Source organism: Camarhynchus parvulus, chromosome 1 (genome assembly GCF_901933205.1).
Source record: "Camarhynchus parvulus chromosome 1, STF_HiC, whole genome shotgun sequence".
In the NCBI taxonomy this organism is placed as follows: Eukaryota; Metazoa; Chordata; class Aves; order Passeriformes; family Thraupidae; genus Camarhynchus; species Camarhynchus parvulus.
The window spans coordinates 41,579,380-41,605,842 of record NC_044571.1 but is presented as its reverse complement, the minus strand read 5'-3'; the positions used below and the strand labels follow the sequence as shown (position 1 = coordinate 41,605,842).

At 39.4% G+C, this 26,463-nt stretch overlaps 1 protein-coding gene and 1 non-coding gene across 3 annotated transcripts in view; both read right to left on the bottom strand.

Moving 5' to 3' along the window:
- Window positions 1-8,823: 8,823 nt before the first annotated feature.
- TRNAF-GAA lies at window positions 8,824-8,896 on the bottom strand. Its single transcript has one exon. It is a non-coding gene; the product is annotated as a tRNA-Phe (tRNA).
- A 4,260-nt stretch (window positions 8,897-13,156) lies between these two features.
- Window positions 13,157-26,463, bottom strand: part of TGDS (TDP-glucose 4,6-dehydratase) — a 13,713-nt gene continuing 406 nt past the window's right edge. The window contains exons 2-13 of one of the 2 annotated variants that reach the window (XM_030949310.1): window positions 24,980-25,046; window positions 24,524-24,592; window positions 22,799-22,889; window positions 21,685-21,827; window positions 20,147-20,245; window positions 19,238-19,297; window positions 17,591-17,634; window positions 17,258-17,312; window positions 17,147-17,170; window positions 16,522-16,580; window positions 14,535-14,632; window positions 13,157-14,153 (exon numbers count right to left, since the gene is read on the bottom strand). In XM_030949310.1, the coding sequence (XP_030805170.1) occupies window positions 14,053-14,153; window positions 14,535-14,632; window positions 16,522-16,580; window positions 17,147-17,170; window positions 17,258-17,312; window positions 17,591-17,634; window positions 19,238-19,297; window positions 20,147-20,245; window positions 21,685-21,827; window positions 22,799-22,889; window positions 24,524-24,592; window positions 24,980-25,046 (910 nt within the window). In that variant the 3' untranslated portion in view covers window positions 13,157-14,052. Of the gene's footprint in view, window positions 14,154-14,534; window positions 14,633-16,521; window positions 16,581-17,146; window positions 17,313-17,590; window positions 17,635-19,237; window positions 19,298-20,146; window positions 20,246-21,684; window positions 21,828-22,798; window positions 22,890-24,523; window positions 24,593-24,979; window positions 25,047-26,463 lie in introns of both variants that reach the window. The other variant, XM_030949300.1, reaches the window with a different exon arrangement.

The following is a 26,463-nucleotide window of genomic DNA, read 5'->3' as shown; positions in this document are numbered from 1 at the left end:
AGACAAACTGAAATATGATTCTACCTCATTTATGGAGGCATAAAGCATATTAGCAATACCATGTATTCTGAAATGGGTTTCAACTCACCTCACTTTGGGTTCAGTTTACCTGGAACTGGCTTTTGTCCACTGCTTTTGACACAATGTGTGCAAAAGACAGAAAGTGTGAATAGTTGCTGAAAAAATATGTTGAAGAAGCTCAGGAGATATAAATGGAAGAACTGGCTCAAAAACCCTCTGAAAGACACTCCTCCCCATCCCACTCAGCACAAAAATGCATCTTTCTGCTGTGTGAAGGATCTGTCTTTGAATCTATGTCAGACAATGTCTTGTACCAAAGTTACCCACATAATATCTGAAAGCAGTTAAAGTGAGCCCTCACTTACCAGCATCATCAAAACAAACTCAAAATATACAGACAGCATTCAGCTAACCAATCCAACCCCTGAACTGGTGGGTCTATATGCAAAATATGTGTCCAAGCAGACATTTTAATCAAAGCTGGCTCATTTCAGACACTGATAGGAATGTTTCTACAGCTATTTGAAACTCTATATGAGACAGAAAGAGTAAGCATAGAGAAAGGTGAAGTACTGACGCAGGTAAGATAAGGTAAGGCAAGAAAATAGGTTTCTAATGTAGTACATGGGGAAGGAGAAATCTGCTGTTTTCAGAGAAGTTGTAGTGTGGAAAAGGAACAGCAGGGAGAGGATGACATGGAAATTACTTAGTGTGCAGGGAAAATAAAACTGAGAGTAGAAGAGCGGCACATGTGTAGATTTTATTATGATCACTTCCCTCCATCACTACCACATAATTCTACAACACTGGAAGCACACTACAGGATGCAGTCCTGGGATAGATGTAGCAGTATTCTCTTGCCCTCAGTAAATGCTAATGAATTTTAGGAGTGCTTTCCCTGGCTGAAGGGGAACACCCAGACAAACAGAAGGAGGATGCACAGATCCCACATCCTGGCGTCACTGCGCCGCCAGCAATGGTGGTTTTCTGCTGCTGCATGACACGCCATGAGGAACACATTGAACAAAGTTACAAAAAGACAGTTGTATTTCTATTAATCACTGGAAAACAGCAGGCACTGTCCATTCTTTAGTGTCACTACTGAGAAGTTCCTCTGTTTTCCCCACGCAATCGCACTTAAATAAAGGAGCTGTTGTTGGGGCTGCACAGAATCAGCACTATACCAGTTTACAAATTAGTAACCTGAATGACTTTCTATTTACTACTGAGTTTCACTATGTCTTGAAAAATGGGTCATGCTGTGTGTTGGTACTACTGCCCTGAACCATCAAAGGACTTTTCAGGCAGCCAATCTGAGCATATGAGCCATGCCAATTATCCAAGCTGTGATTGCACTGCCTTATCCACAAGCACTGGGCTTGCATGCCACAGTTTGGCAGGTGGGGAGCTACAGGAATGGTTTCTGTGAGAAGCTTCTAGAAATTTCCCCCATGTCCAAGAGAGCCAAAGCCAGCTGGCTCCAAGACAGACCTACCGCTGGCCAAGGCTGAGCCCATCAGCAAAGGTGGCAGCACTTTGGGGATAACAGATTTAAAAGGGGGAAAGCAATTACTGCATAATGGCAACTGCAGACAGAGAGAGGAGAGAAAATATTTGAGAGGGACAGCCCTGCAGACATCAGGGTCAAACAAGAAGGAGGGGCAGGAGGTGCTTCAGGTACAAGAGCAGAGATTCCCCGCAGCCCCTGGTGCAGCCCATGGTGAGGCAGCTGGGACCCTGCAGCCCATGGAGGGCTACAGGGGACCAGAGGCCCATCAACAGCCTGGGAGAACTCCACACCAGAGCAGGTGGATGCCTGAAGGAGGCTGTGATCCTTTGGGAAGTAGGCTCCTGGCAGGACCTGTGCAGAGAGGAGGCTGTGCTGGAGCAGGGCTGCTGGCAGGACCTGTGACCCTGCAGGGACCCACACTGGAGCACTCTGCTCCTGCATGACCGCACCTGTGGGAAGGACTCATACAGGAGAAATTCATGGAGGACTGTCTCCTGTGGGAGCACCCCAGGAAGAAGCAGGGGTGGACTGTGAGGAGTCCTCACTGAGGAGAAAGGAACAGAAGAGACATGATAGACTAACCACAGGTCCCATTTGCTGTCTCCCTGTACTGCTGGTGGGGAGAAGGTAGAGAAATTGGAGTGACGTTAAGCCCAGGAAGAGGGAGATATGAGGGGAAGGTGTTTTCAAGATTTTATTTTATTTCTCATTGCCCCAATCTGATTTGAATGGTAATAAATTATACTGATTTCCCTGAGTCTGTTGTGCCCACGATAGTAACTGCTGAATGGTCTCTCCCTGCCCTTATCTCAACCCACAAGCCTTTCTCTATCCAGCTGAGGAGGGCAGTGACAGAGTGGCTTTGGAGGGTGTCTGGCATCCAACGAGGGTCAACCCAACACACCACACATCTGAGCTACTGGATAAGGCTGCCACGCCTGAAACTGTGTTCAATTTTTAATTACATTATTTAGGATTTACTCTGAAAGTACAGGAAAGCAGTATTTCAGCCACCTTGTAGTTTGGATTCATGCATAGGGTGACCCCCAACAGAAAACTTCTCAGACTGTCATCAAAGGCTGGCAAAGAAATATATCCATATGCCAACATATTTTTAGGACAAATACATTCACATATTTTTGTGGCAATGGAGGGAATAAAGAAAAAGAATACTCAAAGGTACAGGCAAAGAAATCACTAAACACAATTCACACGAGTAATACAGAATTCCTGAGTAGTAAGTAGGCAGCAAGTTCACTTTTTTTTTCTCAATGACACTATTGTTTCTCAGGCTCCTTCTACTGTACTCAAGCACAGATTAGTATCAAGCCAGAAAAGTATTTGGCCTTTGGAATTTTGGAAAGAATTTTGGTCAAAATAAAACATTCTACATATAAACTGGCATGGAAACCAGTATATCAACAGAAGAGTAAAGAATTTACACAAAAATTCATAATGACTCTAGAGATAATAAGGAAAAAGATCCTTTTATAAGGAAACCTGTTGCAGAGGTTTTCAGACACCTGTTCATGTTCTAGGTTTCCCCAATATCCTAGCAAATCTATGTCTTTGGGATGTCTCAACAAAAGCTACTGCCCTATCACCACCGTACCCTTTGTCTCCCTGTGTGGTATGTGGGAGAATGAGGCCAAAGTCTGGGAATGTCAGATCAGCTCTGAAGATCTCATGATCCTGCCATGGCACAGAAACCCTCTTCATATGAACAGTCTCATCATCTCCTGGCTTCTCATATTTCACTTATTTATCCGGTCCTTTTCTAATGCATGGAATTATTTTCCTGAAAACCAATTTATATGCTACAACATGTTCACACGTTAGACGAGAAGAGCAACTCAAAGAACAATATGCATGAGAGGTCTACATTTAAACAGAGGAATTCCCTCCAGATTCTTCATGGATTCCCCACCAGGCCTTGTGGTCCAGCTGAACTTGCCTCCCAGAAGTCTGGAGCTGACTGCAGTGGGAATTCCTCATTACTTAAAGACACACACAGTTCCAAAGCTCTGAATTTGCTGGCACTTTGTTTCTCCTCTCCCTAAGGACACATGCCAACTGAAACATGTACCCTGCACAACTTGCATAGGAAAGTCCTATACTCATAAACTGCTTTGGTACAGCACATGCCTGTGTCAACTCTGCCAGATCTCTCCACAGCCTTAAATAAACATTATTTGCAGACACATTTTTATACTTTTAAGTCAGGTGTTGCCTTGCTGTGGTTTTATTCATTTCTCTCTGAGATAATGATTGAGCACACTTTCATTTCTTTTGTAAGATCTTTCTTTCATCCTACTCGCTCATTCAAGCTGTCTGAGAAACTTCTTCAGTGATCATGACTGAGTATCATCATTTGGTTTATGGGACTCAGTACTCTGTCACTTCCTAACTAAACAAGCACACTTTTTCCAGTGCCCATATTATGTAGGAACATGGATATGAGCTTAAGCCATTTATAATTTAGATAAAAACAATGCTGACTGGCAGATCAAACTGCTGCTGTGGTGACCACCTACCCAAAGGCAGTTTTATCTTCAGAATTATTTCATCAGATTCCAGCCTGGGCTTACTATAAAGGCAGTCATAGAATATAAAGTATGATTCACTTAAGAAAGACAGAATCTGGAAGGTAAGAGAACTAAATCTCAGTTACCCTGATGTTCACCAGTACTCTATGAAGGGAAAGAGGGAACTCCAGGGAACAGCACACCCCATTCTCAGAAAGGCATCTTGGTAAAGTCTTCTGTCCTAATTTCTCTACCTTGATCTTAAAAGGAGGTGAGGGTGACTAGTTTGACTTCAGACAGACACTGAAATTCTAAATGTCACTGATATCAAATGAATGTCACTAAATGGCTGTGGTAGGGGAGGGCCTGATCTACACAGAGCAGATCTTGGCCAGTTTACAAAATGTAAAGTGAAATAGGTAGGACGGAGTCTCTTGTCTCAATAATTCAGCTATGCAACAAATTGCCCCTGTCACAGGGGAAGAAATATGAAGAAAGAAGTCCAGATATGACTGTGTAACACATTTTAAAAAATCTGAAAGGTAGGACAAGTATTTGAAATAATATCTGAAATTATAGAGTCACAGTGTAGTTTGGTTTGGAGCCTTACATTCAACTTTCCAGAGCCTGACCCAGAAGACATTCTTCTCTCACAATTTTTATTCAAAATACTAATGCTACTACTTATCCCAACAGAAAATACAAAATGGAACAAAATATATTCATCCCTTATGTCATGTGGTCTAAATTCCAAGAACATTGTGAACCAAGAAATGAATGCTCCCTTGCTCTAAGCAAGAGGATGTATGTACATTTAAACAAAAAATATAATGTTCCCCTGGGGTTCACTGAGGGATAAAGACAGCATTGATGACCATGCAAGACTGAAGGCTAAGCTTTAGGTGTCCCAAATTTGCCGTGGTAACTGTACCATAAATTCAATTGTTCTACATATAATGGAATAAGAATCCTATATTATTAGAAAAGCATAAAGTAGGAACTCTGGAATAAATCACTGAGAAAAAAAAATTTAAAAGGAGGAGGGAAAAAAACCAATCACAGCCCAAAACTCCAAAGGAATGGAATCAAGTGAGGTTCCTGAGAACTCAAACAAGATAAAGATCTCCTAAACTGCTCACTCACAGGGGGACAGGGGGACAGGGGAAATAAAAGTCTTGAATGTAAACTATTGGATTCTAGAAATGAATCATCAACTGAAAATTTTTGTTGCCTTTTTAACTGCATTTATTTCCCAGAAAATTGAAAAGCGCCATTCTAGCTCTTCTACAGTATCAGAAACCAAATAGACTATAACTAAGATTTGTCATTAAAAACATAAAAAACCTAAATGTAACTCCTGATTCATGTTTTCTAAACCCCTTGTACCTGTCACACTACATAACTAAATGAGATTTACTAGATGTCTGTAAACATTGAAGGAGACAAAGTCAGAAATCTTTCAGTCAAGAGACAGAAACAAACCTTTCCTAGCAAACAAACCCAATTTTTAATCCAAAGAGAAGGAAATTTTACTGCTGAGAGGTAGACAAGACAGTAACAAATATCAAGTGCAGAAATTCCTTCGGGGACAAGGAGGAGACTTTTTAAATTATGTAGATGCGCAGCTCTACAGTGGGACATGGAGGAAAAGGAGGAGCATTTCGCACAAGGAACACCTGAACTTGAGCCTATGGACCGGGCGCAGCAACTTTGTCCCACCACTGTCAGAAATTCCAAATAGAGGTTTTTTTTCCTCTGAATCCCTGCCAGGTATTAACTTCAGTATTAGGTGGACATTTAAAAAAGCATATGTGAGTATATTTGTAGAAGCAGAGAAGCTTGCCAGTTGCAGAGAAGGAACTTTGTGACTAAATCATAAAGGCCTAGTTAGACAGCCTGTAATTGTGTCCTAGCAGGGGGTTTGTCTTGAGGGAAGAAGCTGATAGAAAAATAAAAGGAAATGTTTGCTGGCAAGAAGAGGCCTAGAGTGTGGCAAAAGAAAGATTTGTAAAGAAGGTACAGCCGAATGAAAAAATGCCTGAATATTCTGTGACAAGCAATAAAGCAGCAACACTTGAGGTTATTTTCACAGAACCTGCCAAATCACATTAGAAATCTGCATCAAGCCCACAAAATCAAACAGACAGGAGTTTAAAAGTTCCAGAATTGAGGTTAATTTTATCCTCTTCTTTCACATAAGACTTCAGGCCTTACTCGGTGTGTGCAACCTAAATCCCACACCAAACAAAAAATGAGATTTTCTTCTCACTCTCCCCAAGGCTACCACCATTAATATTTCAGTGCTCTACAAAATTTCTGTTTAACATCACAAAACTCTGAGATTGAATTGCCATTACGGGTAATATTTTCTTTATTGATAAAATAGAATTTTCAGACACTAACATACACATATTTGCCATAGATCCTTGTGCCTGGGTAGTCCTGCTAAAAATCAGACCCTTTGAGGGGTGAGGTGAGACCCACACCCTTCCTGGCCCTCGAGGAACTCAGAAGCAGAGGGGATCAAGCCTCCAGAGCAGCACTGGGGGTTTATAGCCAGACCACTGCATAAAAGCAGTCCCTTCATAGCAAATGACCTTGGGCAGAGCTGTCTCTCAGGGTGCCAGTGCACAAGCCAAGCAGAGAGTCAGAGGTCTGACACCCAAACTTGCACCATGACTCACTTTTATACATGCAGTGTGGAAAAGGCCAAAAAGTAAACAGCCCTTCTCTGGTTTTTCTTCTTTGATCACATATCTGCAGGAAATTAATACCTCCCTAACTCTTCCCCAAAACAATACAAAAGTCTTTGATGAATAATTGAACACTTTTGGCAAAAAAACAAACCAAACTGCTTAACATTTCCTTCCGTCCCCGAGTACTCAAGTGTGCAGTCTTAATGTTATTTTAAAACCTTAAAAAACCTTTAAGAAAAATAGTAATATAAGCAGTTATATTACCCCTTGTCTGTCTTATCAGTAAGGATCTAAGTAACACTACCCTTGCTTTGTACTAATTAGATATTCATCTGCAGTGAGTCCTCCTTGTATTGGACAAATAATTCAATACCAGTGCTTGTTGTGATGCTGTGATTAGAAAAGGACCAGTGACACCTTCTCGTGAAGAGATGAAAGATGCTGAACAGAGAAGTAAGGGAGATGCTTTGCTGCTGTGTTTTGTACCGGTGACATCAATATTGAAAGTCCTTTTTCTGTGTATTGTTCTGGTGCCAGTGTATTTAAAAGATCACAAAAAAAAATTACCTGAAAGCAGGAGAAAATGTCTTAAAGACAGAAAGAATTTAATTTCTTTAGCTTACCCATAAAAAGGTGGGTGCTGACTTGACAGTTTTGTAATGACCAAATGCCAGGTACCAAGAAATCTCTCTGATCTAGCAGAGAAAATGTTTAACAAAGGACAGGTCCAGATTAAAGGTATATATTTGGAAAAAAATTGCAACAAATTACCAAAGACAACCAATGAAATGTCTGTCTCTTCATGTCTTCAAATCAAAACCAGACACACTCCTTAAAAATATGCTTCAGCAAATCCAAATTATTTTTTTCAATTTACATGTAAAGGAAGGATCAGGAAGAAACATGAACAGTAAAGACGAGGTGACATTAATCACCAGCTTTCCTGACCTTGAAGCTATTCCATTGGCTCTGTGAAAAACGCCAATCCCTTGTTTTTAAAATTTTAAAAGTTTAATTGTAATAAAATGCTTATTAAAAGAGTAATATAATTAGAGTAATAATAATTTGGACAATTAGGATTTAGGACAATATGAGACAATAGAAACAAAGAGCTACGGATGTCCGGGTACCTTTTTCTGGGCAGCATAAGCCCGAAAAAGGACACACGTTAACAGAGGATTCACCCTTAAAAACAACAGCCTGTTGCATATTCATACACCTCATACATGATGCATAAATTCCATTCAAACAAAGGATTCTGTCTGGTCAGTGTCAACTTCTTCCTCTGAATCCTAACGGCGTCTTCAAGGCTGGGCAAGGCGGGAAGAAGTTCGTTTCTTCTGATAAGGGAGCAATAAATTCTTATCTCTGAAAGATTTAGGTGTCCTGTGGCTGCTATCTGATGCGACTACCTCATTCCTCTCTTTAAAAAAATATCCCACATACATAGTTTCTATTTTAGCTACAAAAGTTACATTTTAACTACAAAACTACATTTACCATACTATTAAAATGTTAATACAGCACTACTAACCAATACAACATAATACATATAGTAAATATCTGCGTAGAGCCATATAATATGCACTTTTCACACTTTTTGTCAAGTTAAATAGTTTCAGCCGTCTATTGACAGTAGAGGAACAGTGAGGTCCGGGAAGTTTTGAACTGCGCTACAGATTTTGGCAAGAAGAAACCTCTAATCGTTCTGTCCCTGTCCCCGTCCTCTGGAGCCACCCTTTCACCCTCTGTGCCTTCCCTCCCGCTCACCCCGCTCCTCACGCACAGTTTCACTTTCTCTTCTCTCGTCCCTCGCCGTGAGATAGCGAAGGGCAGAGAGGGAGAGGGAATGAAGCTCGCTGCTTTCACTTCTTCCACGCTAAATAAAAAGCTTAAACTTAAGAGGAGCTAAAAAAGGAAAGAGGAAGGCAGGGCACGCTGCGCTAGGAGCGACACTGTCAGAACGAGCCCGCAGGGCAACTCCCGGGCGCTGCCCAAGCCCGCGGGCCGGGCGGGCAGCGGGATCCGCTCGCCGCCTCCCGGGAGGGCGAGGAGAAAGAGGAAAAAGTTCTGCCGAAACCCGGGATCGAACCAGGGACCTTTAGATCTTCAGTCTAACGCTCTCCCAACTGAGCTATTTCGGCTGCCCTGTCCCCGCGCTGGCGGTGAGATAGCACTAATCTGTTCCTCCGCACCCGTCACCCGGCGGTTCGCGGTTTATGGTCTAAATAAAATGGTCGCTATTCTCCCTGCGGCGCTGGATGCCACAAACGAGTCAATGACGGGCCCCCGCAAACAAAATTATGCTGTAAGCCAAAGACAAATTAGCAGTAACAAAATTATGCATATACAGCCATCTATGTCCAACACACACGTCAGAATGAAGGTACTTTGGCAGTGGCTCCCTGGATAATAATCCAGGGGGGATTATTATCCTCCAGGGGGGAGGTAACAAGAACTAGAACATTATGTGGGACTCAGGAGCATTAAATCGGCAGCATTTTACTTCAGTTTTCAGGGATTTTATTTTAAAGCCTGACAAAATGTGTGCAGAGATGATGGTGTCATAAAAAGATGTGAACAGGAAGGGCACCTGCACCTTCTTGTGTCCATGGTCTTCCTCTGGAGAAGCTCCCTGTGTCCACATAAATCACAAGTCCCAACTAAGTAGTGTAAGAAGAAAAAATAGTTTACATTCATGGTGTAGATTCAGCATTGATTTCAACAGGCAACTGGTAGCACATGCCTGCGGCTACAGGGAAAAGGTAGAGGATGCATCAGAGTGCCCACATTAGTGCCTGTGGCGGGCACTGACATCTCAAATTTGAGCGGATTTGCACAGCCCATGGTCTCGGAAAAGCCACCTGTGAGGGCATCTCCTACTCACACTTCCTGCACACTGCGAGGGGAGAGAGGCTGCTTTGAAAAATTGTCCACTGCTGCTCCCTCCTGTTAGTAAAAACCACCACGACTCTCTTCCATAGTACTAGAGGAATTTAACAAACTCCTTCAAGTGGGGAAGGAGCAGCCTCAGCCCAAGCCAGCCATGTGAATATTTGGTAACATAAATCACCCTATTTCCTTTTATTTTCAGAGTGTATTTTTCATCACTTTGTCCCATATTTGTGGGTTCTTCAGGAGCCGATACATTTTCAGGAGTCAAATACCTGTTTTCAGAAGTACAAAGGCTGAGGACTGAGGCAGCAGTTCAGTGACTGAAAACAAAAACCCTTCACAAAAAAATATTCAGTTAGGGAGAGGTTAAAAAATCCACCCACACTGGTGCTTAAGAGGTGTGTGAACAACATACTGATACAAAATCTCATCTTCTCACGATTTTCCATTGCCACTGGCAATGATTGTTTTCCTGAGAAATGATGAATATAATCCCTTAACAAGAATGTCTCCTACTGATGCAGCTAACATAATCAGTGATCTCTGGTGCAGATAAACTCCAAATGTGTCAGGGCATGCACAGAAGTCAAAACACTATTGACTTAAGAGTTTTCATACATTACCACAACAATCAGAGGTACTATGGAGCAATGGGTTATTGTGATTCTTATTTTTAGAAATCTCTGTTTTGCCAGGTGAAATGGAAATGACAATGGGAATAAAAACAAAAACCAAAGGTAATGCAAAACAAAATTAAATAAAAGAGAAGGACAATTCAGTCTCAGACATAACATATTTAATAAAAGAGTCAGCTTTTCCCTTAACAGAATTTGGCAAGGGGGTTTGTATTAAAAGTTCCTCCTTCTGTAGAAAGATATTTGCATTTTGTGCCTGTCTAATGAGCATAAGAACACAGTTTCAGCAAAATGGAGCATTCTGAGTCAAAAAACCACACAAACCAACAAAAAAAAAACCCCACATTTTTCACCCACAGTCTTTCTCCTACATCAAAGAAAGCAGAGGGTAGACAAACCAAAGGTATTTTCTAGTCCATCATCTTAGAACAGTGTAAACTAGCCTAAACCACAGCTGACACCCCTTAATGCAAGCAGCACTCTAATTTAAGCAATTGCTGAGGTCAGACCAGAGAAAGCCTAGGAGAAAGTAAAAGCTCTCTTTTTTGCATAAAGTGGAGCTGATACACACACACCAAAAATGCCCCACAGGCCACAGCTGGCAGGGTAAGCTGTGGCTGCCCCATCCCTGGCAGTGCTCAAGGTCAGGTTGGACAGGGCTCTGTGTCCCTGCCCATGGCAGGGGGCTTGAACTAGGTGATCTTTAAGGTCCTTTCCTAGCTGAATCACTCTGATTCTGTGAGTGCAGACAGCTCTGCTTCAGCTGCCCACCTCAATGTCTTCCAAATCCTTTCACTTGCTGCTGGCAAGGGATGCAGGGAATGGCAGCTGTTGTACACCAAGACAGTGAGGCAGCAATGTTGGTTTTCCCCAATACACAAGGGATTTCAGGAGCTGCTTCCCAAAGATCTGATCCAATTCAGAACAGTAATCCCAAAAAGAGATGCAAACCACCCAAGTTCCTGATAGAACCGAATCCAAACCTCTGCCAAAGTCCAGCCCTTCTTCCTTAGAAAGTTTTAGCAGTTAAGTGAAATACACCTTTACTCCATTTATTTTTCTTACTGGTGAGGCCTCACTTTGCTCTGTGACACAGACCTTGAAAGAGTAGAGTGAAAGGTTACAGTGTTCACAGTATTTACATCACTACCTCTGCCTTCTGCAGAAATGCTTCCCCAAAACCTGAAAGCATCACACTTCTCCACAGTGACAGTTCACTAGTTGATCCTTTGTCCTTTTCTCCCTACAGAAGCCAGAAGGCTAATGGCAAAATAAGCTGTTTTCTATAACAGAAAATACTTTTCCCTATGAAAGAAATGCTCCTACCAGATCACTCAGCTGCTAAGAAAAGCTGCTGTACATCAAAGTAGCTCAAAGCAAAAGCCTCCTACACTTCTTAAATATATACATTTCAATATTTTTAAATGTGCATTTATTTATATATATACAAGTAGTAACACAAAGACAAAAATCTCATACACTTGGATGAGTTAAATCTTCAAAAACATTTAAATAAACTAAAACAGCTTTCACTAAAAAATTAGTAGATTCTATTGAAAACCTACCCCAGGTAATAACACTTCTTTGGATAGTCATATAAATATCAATGCTTGCATCTTCAGCATTTATACATAAAGAACAATTTTCAAAAATTCTATTCAATAAACCAATTACCTCCTCAAGCTTTCTTCTGTGCATTTCTGATAACACTGTTTTTAGTGCTCCAAAGACACTGTACCTATTTTCAGAAGTTTAAAATATTTTTAAATTAAGGTTTATGCATGTTTAAAATAGTAAGATTTTAGTTATCTGTAATCTCTACTCTTAGAAACACAACACAGCCAGTATTCCAGTATAAGGAGATGTGAAAGACACATATTTTTATGCAACCCACCCAAAGCAGCTGTCACAGCAATCACAAATACAGCTAAGACGGATCTTTCCAGCACTTTAGCTATTTCTAGTAGTGACTTTTACAAAATACAGAACTGTAAGATGGATATCGTAAGGAAAGATGCATTGATGCACTTTGTAAGGAAGTAATATATCAAGAAAAGTACAAAAAATAAGGAAATCTTTCAATGTAGTCAGCAATGTGCATTTTGACAAAGACATTTCAGTGATTCATCCATAGAAGCACATCTGGTAAGCCAAGTATGCAAAAGATCATTACATACGAAATCCTGTAACTTCTGTCTGTCCCAAATGGAGACTTTTACTGCCAAGTCAAGCATCAGTAACTGCCACACAATTCTAGTATTATTATCCCACTGTGTCACAGAAAACTCACCTTCAATAAGAGGCCCCTAGACTTTAAAACCCATACTTGGCACTGCAGTAAGCCTAGAAACTTCCTGGTTAGCCTTCTTTTAGAGTGACTCTTGCCAGCCACAAGTGGCACTTTATCAGCAGAATCATGCATCACAAGAGGTGTGATGAAGTTGGGAACACTTATGTTTCAGGAGCTAATTCTCAGTTTTGGAGGCCCTTTAGAAGGCACAGCTTTTTCTGAGTACCACAGCATCCCAGTCCTGTGCCGCTTGCAGTTCTGCCCAGGGGCCACACAGGATCAGGGACTGGGCCAACTACAGAAGCTGAAGTGACAAAACCAAGAACAGTGGTCCTTTTTATGTTTGTCAGATCACCCCAGAGACAAAAAAGTGAAGGTAATTTTTTCATGATAGAGGAAGAGCTAAGAAATATTTTTTTAAAAAAACCCACCATCTACTTTTTCCACATTTTCTTCTTATTTAAGAGAAACCAGTTACACTGTAATATTTATTATTAAAACAACTTTGAACAAGATTCAATGACATATTTCTAGAATTACAGAGTTTTTTCAAAATTTTATATTAAAACTCAAATACTGTTTTATCTTTAAAATATTTATTACAGAAAAAATGCTGATACACTGCATTGATTAAGCCAACCCACAGTTCACAGAAAAAGAAGAGTTTTAAAAAATTTCTCCGTAAGTAGCCTTCATATCACAGGAAATAAGATCATTGGAATGTTAGCTGTGTTCCAGTATTTGTTACAATTACAGCTAAGAAAAAGGAGTTAACATGTAATAGACAGTAACACAGTAAAAGGAGTACAAAGTTTAAGGAAATACTTCTGGAAATCTCAGCGAGAGCACCTGCTACTTCTTGACATCATTCCCCCCTTGTTCCCCTTAAAAGGGGCATTTAAAGTTATAGTGTAGGTAAGTTTAATCAGTCAACTACAAAAGCTAAAAGTGCACCAGCAGAGAAATGGACGGAACCATAGAGGTGCTGCATCCAGCTTTTGTCAATTTATAGTCTCCAAAAATATGTAATTTCTCCTCTTGATTAAAAATAAAACCCCAATTCTCTGAAGTGACAAAAAATTATATATATTACACTGTAAAAACAAACTAATACAGATTAATAATTCCAGTACTAAAACAAATTTAACTCCATGTCTCAAAAGCTGCAATCACAATTATTCTTAATAAGGCAGATTTTACTTCAGTACATTAATTTATAACATTATAAATATTCTTCACTCCATACAGTTTTTTAAAATCAATACCTAGTGAGAATAGAGTATTGCACCAAAAGCTGAAACTAAGAGGTTCAACTTATAAAGTGCTGAAACCATTCCAAAGTTGTGCCATACTGTGGTTCTTTACTCATCATGGTTCATGTATCTTGAATACATTAAGAGTCCAGTGTGGCCACTTGATTGCAGGCTTTGATGAAAAGACCATATGAGGTAGAAGAAACTCCTTCGGGTTCTGTGCCACGCTATGGACCATTGAGCTCGGCAAATGGGTCTGTCACAGGAAAGGGCTCCAAAGCTTTCTCTGAGTTTTTCCAGTTGTGGAAATTTTCTCTGTACCATTCAACTAATATGGGAAGAATGTTGATGAGTCAAGCTGACCAGAGACAACAGGGAAATCCAAATACTCCACAAATATACGACTAACAACATGCTGATTGCTCTTTATAGAAGATTTTAGCCCATAATATTACAAAAAATCTAGTTTAAACTTTTTAAGTTCTTTATGCAAGACTTATTCTAGCACTAAAAAGTGATTATCTTTTTTCTTTTACATCATGCAAATTCACTATTTAGAAAGAAGCCAATTTTATGTAAAATTCAAGAGTTACATTCAGAGTTACATTCCATCTCTTCAGCTTCTCATTAACTAAGCTATATACCCATATCCCCCTTTTCCTTCTCCCTCCTCCCATCGCTCCTAAACCAATGTAAAAGCCAGTCTTACTTGTTTTTGTTATTCCTTCTTTCCAAGGCACTTTGGGTCTCCAACCTAAGTTGTGCATTTTTTCTGAACTCATTGGATATCTGAGATCATTTGTAGGCCTGATGAAATATAAAATGCACACAGAAAACAATCTGATTATACTGCTTCCTTAATTAGACATGCAGTACCTAACACTGTCTTCCAAGGAATATTAGATATGCTTCAATTTTGAAAATTCCCATCAACATAAACAGGTTGCTTTGCCTTCAAAAAATATGTGGCAGCTGAGTGCAGATACAACAACACAATTCAGTTTGTACAGTCAGCTACTTGAAATTGACTAGAATAAATATTAATTAGCATTTTACTGGCACAAAAACGAACACAAAAATCACTGCCAACGCATTTGTGCAAATCAGTGCATTTGCAAGACAGAGCCAGCGTTTTCTAATATTAGCATTTATGGTTTTTATCCTGAAAACCCAGAAATTTACATGTACTTCAGATTTAAAACACACAGGCTTCCAAAGGGGCATCATTACAGTGGCTCATTAGCTACATGAACTTAGTAATGCTGAATATTCAGAATCCCAAGCTGCAAGATTCAACATAGAAAGATATATCTGATATTTAAGCATGGCAGAAATTTTCACTTCCACAGTCTGGCAGCCCAGTCTAGCATCCTGCACCACTGGCATATTGAATAGTCAAGGTACATGTGCAGGCACAAACCAAGCACTTATCACTGTTACTGTAACATGCTAATCTGAAGCAGAAGCAGAATTCATTTTTCCATAGCAAGTTACCCCCATGACCTTTAAGTCACTCATTATAGAATTATATAGTAATACATTAGGTATATTAACAATTTTTGATAATACTTCAACACTCCTGAAACACGTATTCCTATGTGGTTAGTTTTCCCAAGCCCATTTATGTTTAAACATTAGCAGACAGGGCTCAATACACATGAAGAAACATCTCCAAGTGAAATACACTGAGAACTCCTAAACACTCACATCATGTGAGCCAAAGGCAATTTGTTCAAAGTCCTGTAATACATTGAGATAGGATTCTGAAGAACATTTCCTTTTAAAAACAAAAGCTAGCACATTTTTAAAGACACTTCAGTTGCCATGATAACAATCTAAATGTGATCAGAAAGTGAGAATTTTAAAGGCCATAATACTTAACTGCTATCAGTAGACACATAATTTCTAATCACTCTGGAGAGAGTGATATCTAAAGTAAGCAGAGATTCATTGTTGCTGCAGAAAAGAAACGGATATAAAACAGCAGAGCCAAACCAAGCCTGAAATTAAGGATGGAAACACACAGCAAAAGCATATTTACAAAAGCTACCATTTTTCCACTGCCCTAACTTTGGTACCTTAGAGTTTTACATCTACTTTTGAGATAGCAGCTTCAGCTTAAGATAGAAATCTAAAGTTAACGACACTCCACAGGCACATATTTCTGCCTGTGGAGACTGAGTCTTACTACAAAGTACATCTAAGTCTGAATTAGTCACATTAATGTCAAAATACTACAGCTAGCCAACAGATGATGGGATTCATCTCACTCGGTGATGCTGAATAAAAAGTACACTGAATAAACTGTCCAAGCTACCGTGAAGGAAAGATTCAGTTGCTTTGTAAAACTTTTCCTCTTCCCAGAGCAGACTTCAGTAATGACAAGTATGAGAATGTCTGAAGACAGATTAGCATTACATGCTCCCCCTTCAAGACATTCATTCTGACCTACAGATCCAAATAACAAATGAAAGTCCTGTTTTCTATACAGAACCCTGATCATAGATATCAAACCCACTAGCAAAAATAGCCCAAAATTAAGAAAGCAAAACAGCTCTTACTCCCTCAAAAGTGTTCCCTCCTTTAGAGCAGAAACACTTCCACAAAAAACTATTTGGTTAAGAGTCTCAGAAAACCTGCAGGACAAAACTATCCTGCATGTGCAGCCCATCCTGCATGTCCTCCACATTTCTCACCTGTCTTTGACATAATCCATCCAGTGTTCCATTTCAGACTCTGAACTGGTCTTCTTTATCTGTCAAGAAGAAAAACAAGTATCGCTCCTGTACATCTTGGGCTATCTAAACATATATTTAAAAACCAGTTTTTTTCTTAACAAACTTAAATCTTATTTAAAACCCCCACCAAATAAAAAAATATAAACCACAAACAGAAATGGTCTTTTGTATACTGAGTCTTCAAACCACTGAAATTACCAAAATTATCTTGAACATCTCCAACCTATCTCCTTCATCCAGAGCACTGCCAGAACATCCATAACCAAACTGTTAGATTTTAATGGTGCCACATTCTAAGACCAAAATTAAAGCAGTCAGCATGGAAAAAAATGGTAATTAATCATGATGCCAGTCAGGATATGTCCCAGTCAGGATAACTGACACAGCAGCCCAGCACAGGATAGCCCACACTGCAAACTTACACAGTCCAGCTGCCACAGAAAGGGTAGCACATTATTCTGCTGCAAGGATCTTCCAACAGCCACCATAAGTCTAAGCTCTTTCAGAGCTACAGAAGGTCTGTGTAATTATTTATATGTGCAATGAAAACCAGTAACAAAAAGCATCAGAACTCTTTACTCACTAAATGGATTAGCTCCTTAGCAAGCTGGGCAATGGACATCTCAAAGTTAGTTCCAATGTTATAAATTTCACCTGGTTTCCCCTCCTTCAGGACAGTAAGGAATGCTTCTACCACATCAGTTGCATAAAGGAAATTCCTTCTCTGAAGTCCAGAACCATGAATACAGCTTAAGACAAGAAAAAGACAAAAAAAGTTTTTTAGTTCTCAAATAGACACATTCAATTTACTGGACTGTGTTTTTAGCAGTTTTGCTGTTAGATGGGTGCCTGAAGGTACCTTAAGTAGCTGACATGCAAACAATCCTTTACTTTACAGAAATCCTGCTACTAAAATAAGTGATTCAGAACTTTGTTATGTAATTATCATTTTACAAACTAGCACATATTTATAACTGCAATTACAGTTTTATAGCAGAAATACTACCAAAAAATGTGAGTTACCTACCATTTTCTATTCTGTTGCAACAAAGATATAAACTTTGGAATAACCTAAGGAATTGAACAACAAACAAAAAAAATTACTCCACTATTTTAGAAGCTGTAATTCTACAAAGAATAAGGAACTTCAACAGTTATGAAGCATTAAGTATTTCAATAAGATCCTTTAAATACTTCTAAGTTTTAATAAATATAATGAAAGAATGTATCAAGCCTAGAAACTGCAAGGATTTTGGTTTGTAAGAGTACATGCCTTTACTGTATTGTAAGCCTTATCTTTCTGGCTGTTACAAATGTAACAGTTTGTCAAAACTAAAAGAAGTTTCCATTACTTTTGCACATGGCAGTGAATCACAAACTAGAAATAATATTACCAACAGTTCAGAACAAGGTTTAAACATCCAACAAACTGCAGTAATTCTAGAAACAGAGTTGTAAAAGTTAAATTTGGAAGAGAATCAACAGAGAATTTTAAGACAACACAGATAAACACAGATCAAGTGACAGTGTGCTCGCTGCACAAAGATTTACATTATGTTCATCTAAAAGCTTAGATCCATTCATAATGCCCCAGATACTTCAGAACAGTTACCCCCACTACTAAAGTCCTTAAACTGAAGCCATTAGAAAACTACTCAAATTACTTAAATTTAACTTCCTGCTCTAAAGACAGGAGCAGAATACTAGATAAAACTAAAGGTTCATGTAGCCTAGTGCTGCGTTTTTAGCAGTAACTACAATTTGGTATGCAAAGAATATATGTAAGTCAAAAGCTAGCAAATACATCCCCTAATATACCCCCAACAATCATGCAACCTGTAGCAAGACACAGATCAGTGAAAAATGTACTCTAAAAGCCATTGCTTATCCACATGCAATAATGCAGGTGAAAATTAATGTATTTGCAGAAAAAAAACCCACAAAAGGTAAAAAGCAATTTAAATTAAAAACACCTCCACAGAACTGAAAAGCATAGCTACATTTTCCACCAGTTCCAAACTCCAAAGAGTACATGTGATGATTACTTTGTGATGTCGAAATTTCATTTCAACAGTGTATTTCCATTCACTAACCAAGCAGATTCGGGTATTGACTTAAAAAGGCAACTCCTTCTCACAAATAACTGCTTTAAATAGTTACCCTGCAAGGTCTGTATGAACACAGGCAAAGACAAGCCACTTCACACTACTTCTCACTTTATATATGAATGCTATAGCTCCATCTTACTTATTTTCTGTGCTGGTTGGAACATCCCTTTCTATACCAGACATTGTATTCTCAGTTTACTTTTTGAAATGTTTCCCTTAGTTATTGAACACTCACAATTACAAAACACGATGTGAGTTAATGTAATTTGTAGGGGAACTCTGTCAAAATATCCTTTGAAAAATAGAAAAATTACAAAACAAAGTTGCTGTCATAAAATTCATTTAAACTACAAGTCTCTAATTGAAGTTAGACCAAAAAATAGGTGTTCAGGGTAAGACACATTAGTGCACGCTCAAAATATATAACCACATTAATTGCAAGAGTGCTTTTTCCAAAGCACTCTTTCACACAGTTTTTGATCCCATGCACATGAGAAAAAAGTAACATCACTGCAACCCTGAATTCTGGTACACTGAAGCTCAGAGTAAAGCACAGCTTAACTTACTTTTTCTGGATACTGATGTGGTCCATAAACATTACTGCTCCGTGTGATGACAACTGGGAACTGAAGAGCATTACATATACATGTGATTACATAAGAAAGCATATACCAGTAAAAATCTGTACCTTCCTGCTGATCAATAAACCAACATATGCACAGGGCTTACACAAAAATCTGTAAGCCCTTACAAACATTACTGAATTAAGCTCTCTGTATTTCTGTTGAAGATGCAAAGGCCTCCAGCCTTCTCAGCCTGTCAGGAGCACCACCAGTGACAAATGCTTGAAATCTCCCTAGCTCTGGAACCACTGCAGGACATTGCATTTGTGTATCTGATTGACTGAAGACTGGCTTACTCCTACTTATTCCAATATGTTTCACAGGTCATTAACATCCTGTTCTTGTTCACTTTATAGCAAAAACATCATATATCAGACGTCTAAAGTATCCAAAATACTAAATGTGTTTGCTCAAACAAATCTGACTAGCAGGGCTTTTTCTTGGGTTTTTTTTTGGTTTTTTTTTTTGCTTTAACCACAAGCCTAGTCTTGATGCAATTTGAATGACGCATGTTCTACTTCTGTGTAATACTTCTGTATTCCTGCAAGCTTAGCACTGATTTTTAAATTCCTAATGTTCTCTTTGACCATTTTATCAAAGCACATTTTTAGATATTACAGTTCAGATTTAAAATATAAAACTTAAAAACATTTGATCTGTCCCCACTGTCTTGCAGTGTATCTCCATAACTTACTGATGGAGATTCTTTAACACATCTGAACTACAAGACTAACAATAAGGAAAGAGGTGGCACTGTGAGGACTAGCACTGATTTTTCTTTTATACTCTTACATACAAAATACAGACACTTAATTACAGGCTTCAGAGTTTTTGAAGCTTCCATGGACTTACTTGGTACCTTTCCCAGTAAGACTGAACAAAACACTCTGCAGCTGCTTTAGAGGAGGCATAGGGATTTGTTGGACGTTTTGGTGAAGATTCATCAAATTCCTAAAATGAAAAGAAAAATTTGCATTGCTCAATTTCTTCTGCCCAGATAAGCCTTAAAGTTACAAAAGAAATAAAAAACCAAGCACAGTGTAACAAAGTCTCCTTACAACAGAAGACCATAACAAAAGACAGCCTATCTACTGAACGTAGGAGGCAGACAGATTACCAGCAGTAATATTTTTATACTTGTAACAGCTACCTCACAGCAGCAGGCCCTAAGATTTTTATCTTATTAAATAATCACTGTTGCTACAGAGGCTTAATATTTTTCAGGTTCATATTGCCTCAGAGAGCAATTAGGCCACCGGTAGCAAATTCACCTTTCAGCCCTAAATAAAAGGGGTCTTTTCTTAAATTTTTGTGTAACTTTACTTCTGTAAAAAATGTAGAATTGCAGCCCAAAAGCTTCCAAAGCAAGGCTTCAACAATTCTGACCAGTTCCAGAACAGGTATCTTCCAGACTATCCTGACACTTTAATCTACTTCTCACTTGAAATGAAAAAAATAAACCAAAAGAAGGAGGGATACTACCCAAGGTGTGATTGGTTACAATCACCTTAATGTGATTAAAACACTCACTGCTCTTGCCCGACCTTTGCCTCTGAAATTAAATGGCCTTCCCCCCCTCAAAAAAAAGCTCTAGGAGAACTTCTAGTGTGATTCACAAAGAGAAGAAAAAAGAGATTAAAGTTCTCTTTTCAAGGCCCGGAGACAGAAAAATTTCACTTGAAGGCATCAGCCAAGCCACAGGTCTACACACAAGAAAACATCATCTTTGGGTATCATAAAAGCCTACAGATGGAAGCTGTGTTGAAGAAACTGATAAAGACACTGTGATAATAAGAAAGTGCATAGAACTCTTCTGAAGTACATTAATATTTCCAGAGACTATGGCAAAAGGCTCCTTGACTTTATTTATGCCTTTAAAAAGACTAAACATGCATAATTTGCCTTTTTACTGAGCTAAATTACATTTCCTGAATTAAGGTCAGGTATAAATTCTCAAAACTCAAAGATACGCACATAACAACAAGAAACATCTGAATATTTATTACAGTAATACAGGAATTGTTTTCTATTTGAACTGTCACTGCCTACAGTTCTGTTAATATTTTAGCTAGAATATAAAGCAGTTCCCGCCTGTTAAGCTGTGCACATTACTAAGTCTCATGAATGCTCCAGAACAAAACCTCTACAGTACACTCCTCTGATACTTTCTCTGAGTAGTGACACCATTAATGAGCCAAATCTCACAATAAACATTCAATATAAAACAAGCTATGAAAAAAAAGGACAATTTTGATACTCAGCTTTCTAGAAGCTACCAGTGCTTACTTAAAGTCAAACATTTACAGAGGCCAAGGAAAGTTAGACTCAACTTTGCCTTCACTATTAAAAGCAGGTAAACTAGAAAAATCCTCATGCATTTTCAAACTCACCTCATCAGTGCTGCCTCCATATACTTCATCTGTACTAACATAGACAAATTTCTCCACATTGGCTTCATGTGCAGCAGCAACCAGCACATTGGTGCCATAAACATTCACGTAGGTGAATTCCAGGGCATGCCAAAATGAAAGATCTACATTAAAAAATACAGACAATTCTGATTAAATTTACAAGACAAGAGCTATAAACTAAATTTAGCAAGACAGGGCTATAGGTTCCACTTGAAGGCTGCAATATAGGCCCGTCAGAAAGCAAGGTCCTTATTAGATGAAGGCACCTTCTACACTTACTTGAAGACAAAAATCCTTGCTCTCAACAAGAGGCTGGAATCGTGAACAAAAGCTTGTTGGTTATGGATTTTTTAAATCTAAAATAGCATTGGCTAAGTACAATAAGAAAAGTGTCATTCAAAGACAGTTGCAAGATGCAGTAATATGGACCCATGACCTAATAACTCACCGGCAGCTGTTTTGATTCTTACAGCTGGTCCCCTGACCTAATGACTTGGTGCTTATCAAATCTGACAATTTCAAGAAATATTTTCCTGGAGAATTCTTTGCATATTTCTTCTCATGGTGGATGGACTATGGTGGGGATTGTTCTTACTAACAGTGGTACTGAAAAGCAACCATCTGAAATAGGTACTTTATAATTAATTCTCTTTTTTTAGCACAGAGACAAGATTCCAATGAGATTTATGCCTAATCCTTCAGCTTTCACACTGTTTCTTCATTTGACATTGGAGCCAATTAAGTAAAAATTTCAGACTATGTACAATGCCCCTATCCACCGCCTTTATGACTCCCTCAGTACACTGTCAGCTACACGTCAGTCTAGATAGAATTTAAAAATGTAATGCAGACAAAGAGGTACGTTACCATTTATGTGCAATGAAAACAAGACAACAGCTAGATGAAGAACTTTTTAAATCAAGGCTGTGAATCCCTCTGAGTTAAAAAGGCTACCAGACAATCAGTCATGTGATTTGTAGAGACAAACTGGATCCTTGATTTATATAAAGGGAAAAGACAAAAGGTATGCTGGCATATATTTCAAGCAGGTATAGCCATGGAAAACAATACCAAAACATGCAGCAATGCTCACCTACATGTGTTTGGGCTGCAAAATGAAGCACTATATCTATTTTCTCAGTTTCAAAGAGCTGCTTTATAAAATCAGGTTCACAAATATCCCCCTAAAAAGGAAAGGGAAAAAAAAAAAGGCAAATTATTTTTGATAGAAAATAGTCAGCTTCCCTTTATACCAAGTGTCACATAAGAAACCATTCCAAAGAGAAAACAGGATACAAACAGCATCATCAACTGAGTTCTGGGCCACTTATCAATGCCATGTCTAAAATAAGACCATACATTAAATTTCACCCATTTTTTAAAAAACCCTAAATGAAACTTATTTCAGAATTTATGTTACTATTAACATCAGAAATAGCAATGTGTCAAAAATACACACAACAAAAGTTGGAGCGTGGAGCTCCAACACTGAGGCTGAAATTCCAAGTTTTCAGAGCAAGTAAGAGTTTCCAGACTGGCAAGCTGGCAGGGACATCTAGTGGTACGGCAAAAGGAGAAGCAGATTCCCACTAAAGGGGATTAGATTGTGTCCTGCAAGGGCTTTGCTGTTTATTTGGGTGATTTATTTTTTAATTGACATATTTTTTAAGAGACATTATTTTGAACTAAATGGCTAGTTACTGATTTTTTTTTAACTGAAATTCAAGCTTAGTACATGTATGCTGAACAGCAACAGAAATTGTGATTAAAACATATCTTTCATACAGCCCCTGAGGCAAATTTTCTAAATTTACTGTTCTACTTTCCAAAACAGACTTCCTTTCTACAGCACCCCTAGAGAATACATCCTTCCTTCTGTCTCCTAAGGTCAGGACCAATGTTACAGTTCTAATTATATGGGTTGCACGTTAGAAATTATCTTTTCCAGCACATTTTCTCCTGTCAGTGTAAACAGCTTGGTTGCATACCAGCTGGATGTTAAGCTGTGATCAACTGTCCCTAAAAACAAAAAACAGAAACAAACAACCCAAACCACAAAAAAAACCCCAAAACATTGTGAAAGGTTGGAATTATTTATACTGATGTAAGTTTTGTGACAAGAGACTCTTACCCTTGCTCAAAAGCAGTATAGCCACATCATTCCTAGTTACTGCCCCCCTGCTTCACACAGGGATCTGCTGTTTAAAGGACATCTTGTAGAACTCCAAGCTTTCACCAGCAATTAAATGTTAATTTCTCCTCAGATAACAAGGCTTTTATACTGCATTCATACATTTCATATTGCATACTGGAAACAACTAAAGACCTTAGGAAAATAACCAAAAAGCCACTTTGGTCATGCTGACACTGCACACACGTGCATGTCTACATACAGGCTGTCCCCTTCCTCTCACGCAACTTTTATCCCAAAAGCTCAGATATAATCGCATACTGAAATAAAGAGGTGGTTCACAAAAACAAACAGCCATGGGGATCACTTCAGCTTCCAGCCTCACTTGAATCTAAGAGAAAAGGCAAGTTTACATCTATTACCTCTGAGAAAGGTGCTGTTTCAGCAAACTGAACTACCAGCATTTCTCAGATGCCCTGCAACCTTGGGCAGAACCCAAGCCAGAGAGATGAGCATCAGCACTGCCTTTTGTAGACAAGAGGAACCGCAGCATACAAGCCAAGCAAGCCCAAATATTGATCTGAACAATAAAACAAAATCCATCTCCTGTCTGAAGACAAAACTGTGGAAGCAGCACACCAAAAATCTGTAAAAAGTCACATTTTGTGGAAGGGAAGGTTCTATCACCTGGATAAACTTGTAGTTTTCCTTCCCAGAGACAGTTTCAAGATTCTTCAAGCTTGCACAGTAGTCGAGCTAAAGAAAAATATCACACAACATCAGTACGTGGGCTTCATGGAAGCAAAAAGGCTACTCAAACCCAACCTAACCACTGGAAAGTCTAAGAATAAAGTAAAAACTTATTTTTAAAAAATCTACTTCACAAGCAGATGTGAAGCTTTAAAAGCATAAATCTCCAAAAGACACCCTAACTGCAAAAATTCTTAAACAGATGTTTAGAGATTGAAAAGTTTTGTTCTTTTTCTGAACACTAGTTGACTTTGTTTTTTTGCACAGGAACAAATGGAAAATCAAACAAAAATTAGTAACTAGCAATAAGCTATATAAATTTCAACATATTATAAACTGCATTATAAATTACTTAAAACAGTTGTCCATATCAGAAAGAAAACAAGGTATTACCTTGTCCAGATTTATAATCAGGTAGTTTGGATAGTTTTTCACAAGAGAGACGACTACATGTGAAGCACTGCAGGATAGAAGAAAAACATATTTTACAATTATATGCTTGGCTTTAAGGGAATGAAGAGATGACAAACTCCAAATAAATTCAGCATTTTCAAAAGTCTTTGGGGGAAGAAAGGGATATATTCAAGACAGATGGAAGAAAAATTCAAAGGTATTTTAACACATCAACATTATTCTAATATATATTCTATACATTATCATAGTATTTTCTATATGTAAGTGCATATGGTTAAGAAGCTAAAAATCAAAACAAAAGTTCATCCTATAGTGAAAGAAATCAGCCCTGCCCACAGTCACATAAAAAAAACCAAAAAAACTGTAATAGGCTATATTCAATTGCCTTTGTGAAATAGTTTTGCACTCTAAAGCTCACATATTAGGTATCAGGGAGAGCCAAACAGCCAACACTCCTAACTCACGACAGTGACTGCCATCACTCACATCTCTGACACTGCTGCTAGGTGTGACAACCAGTCAACCAGGTGGCACTGCCCCTTTGGCACGGTCTTGTGCACATGAAGCTCATTCTGAGAGTTCAGGTTAGTTCAGCGTTATTCATACACAGAAATTTTACCCTCTCACAGCTTCCACACACAGAGGGGCTCAAGCTTAATTTGGGACAGACACTTCTCTGACTCAAACTGAGCCCATAGCACTGGGGGTTGATAAAGGAAATAGCAGCTGGCTCGAAGCCCTGCCACCTTCAACCCAAAGAACCCATCAGGCTGGAAAACACCCGAGATCATCGAGTCCAACTTAGGACCAAACAGAAGGGTTAACCCCTTGTTAACCAGACCATGGCATTAAGCCCCATGTCCAGTGGTTTCCTGAACACCTGCAGGGACAGTGACTCCTGACCTCCCTGGGCAGCCCATTCCAATATCTAATAATCTTTTCTACGAATAAATTCTTTCTAGCGTCCACCCTAAACCTCCGCAGGCGCAGTTTAGACTGTGCCCTCTCGTCCTGTCATTCGCTGCCTGGGAGATGAGGCTGAACCCCAGCTGGCTACACCCCTCTTTCAGGGAGCTGAAGAGAGCGATAAGGTTGTTTCGCCTGAGGCTCCAGGCAAAACAAGCCCAGCTCCCTCAGCCGCTCCTCATAAGGTTTGTGCTCCAGGCCCTTCACCGGCAGCTCCGCTGGCTTCCTCTGGGCAGCCCCGTCCCGGCTGAGGCCGAGCAGAGACTGCCAGCGCCGGGCGGTCCCTCCTTCCCCTCCTGGCCGGCCGCAGGCGCAGGCGGGCGGGGGCAGGCTCCCAGCTCGCCCCCCGGCACTCACCACCTCCGAACCCAGACACGGGCGAGCCACCAGCGGCCCCTGAGGGAGCACGGCCCGAGCCAGCGGCGCCGAGGAACCGGCCCGGGATGGACAAAAGGGCGGCAGCACCGCGGGACCCCCGCCCGCCACGTCTCGCCCGT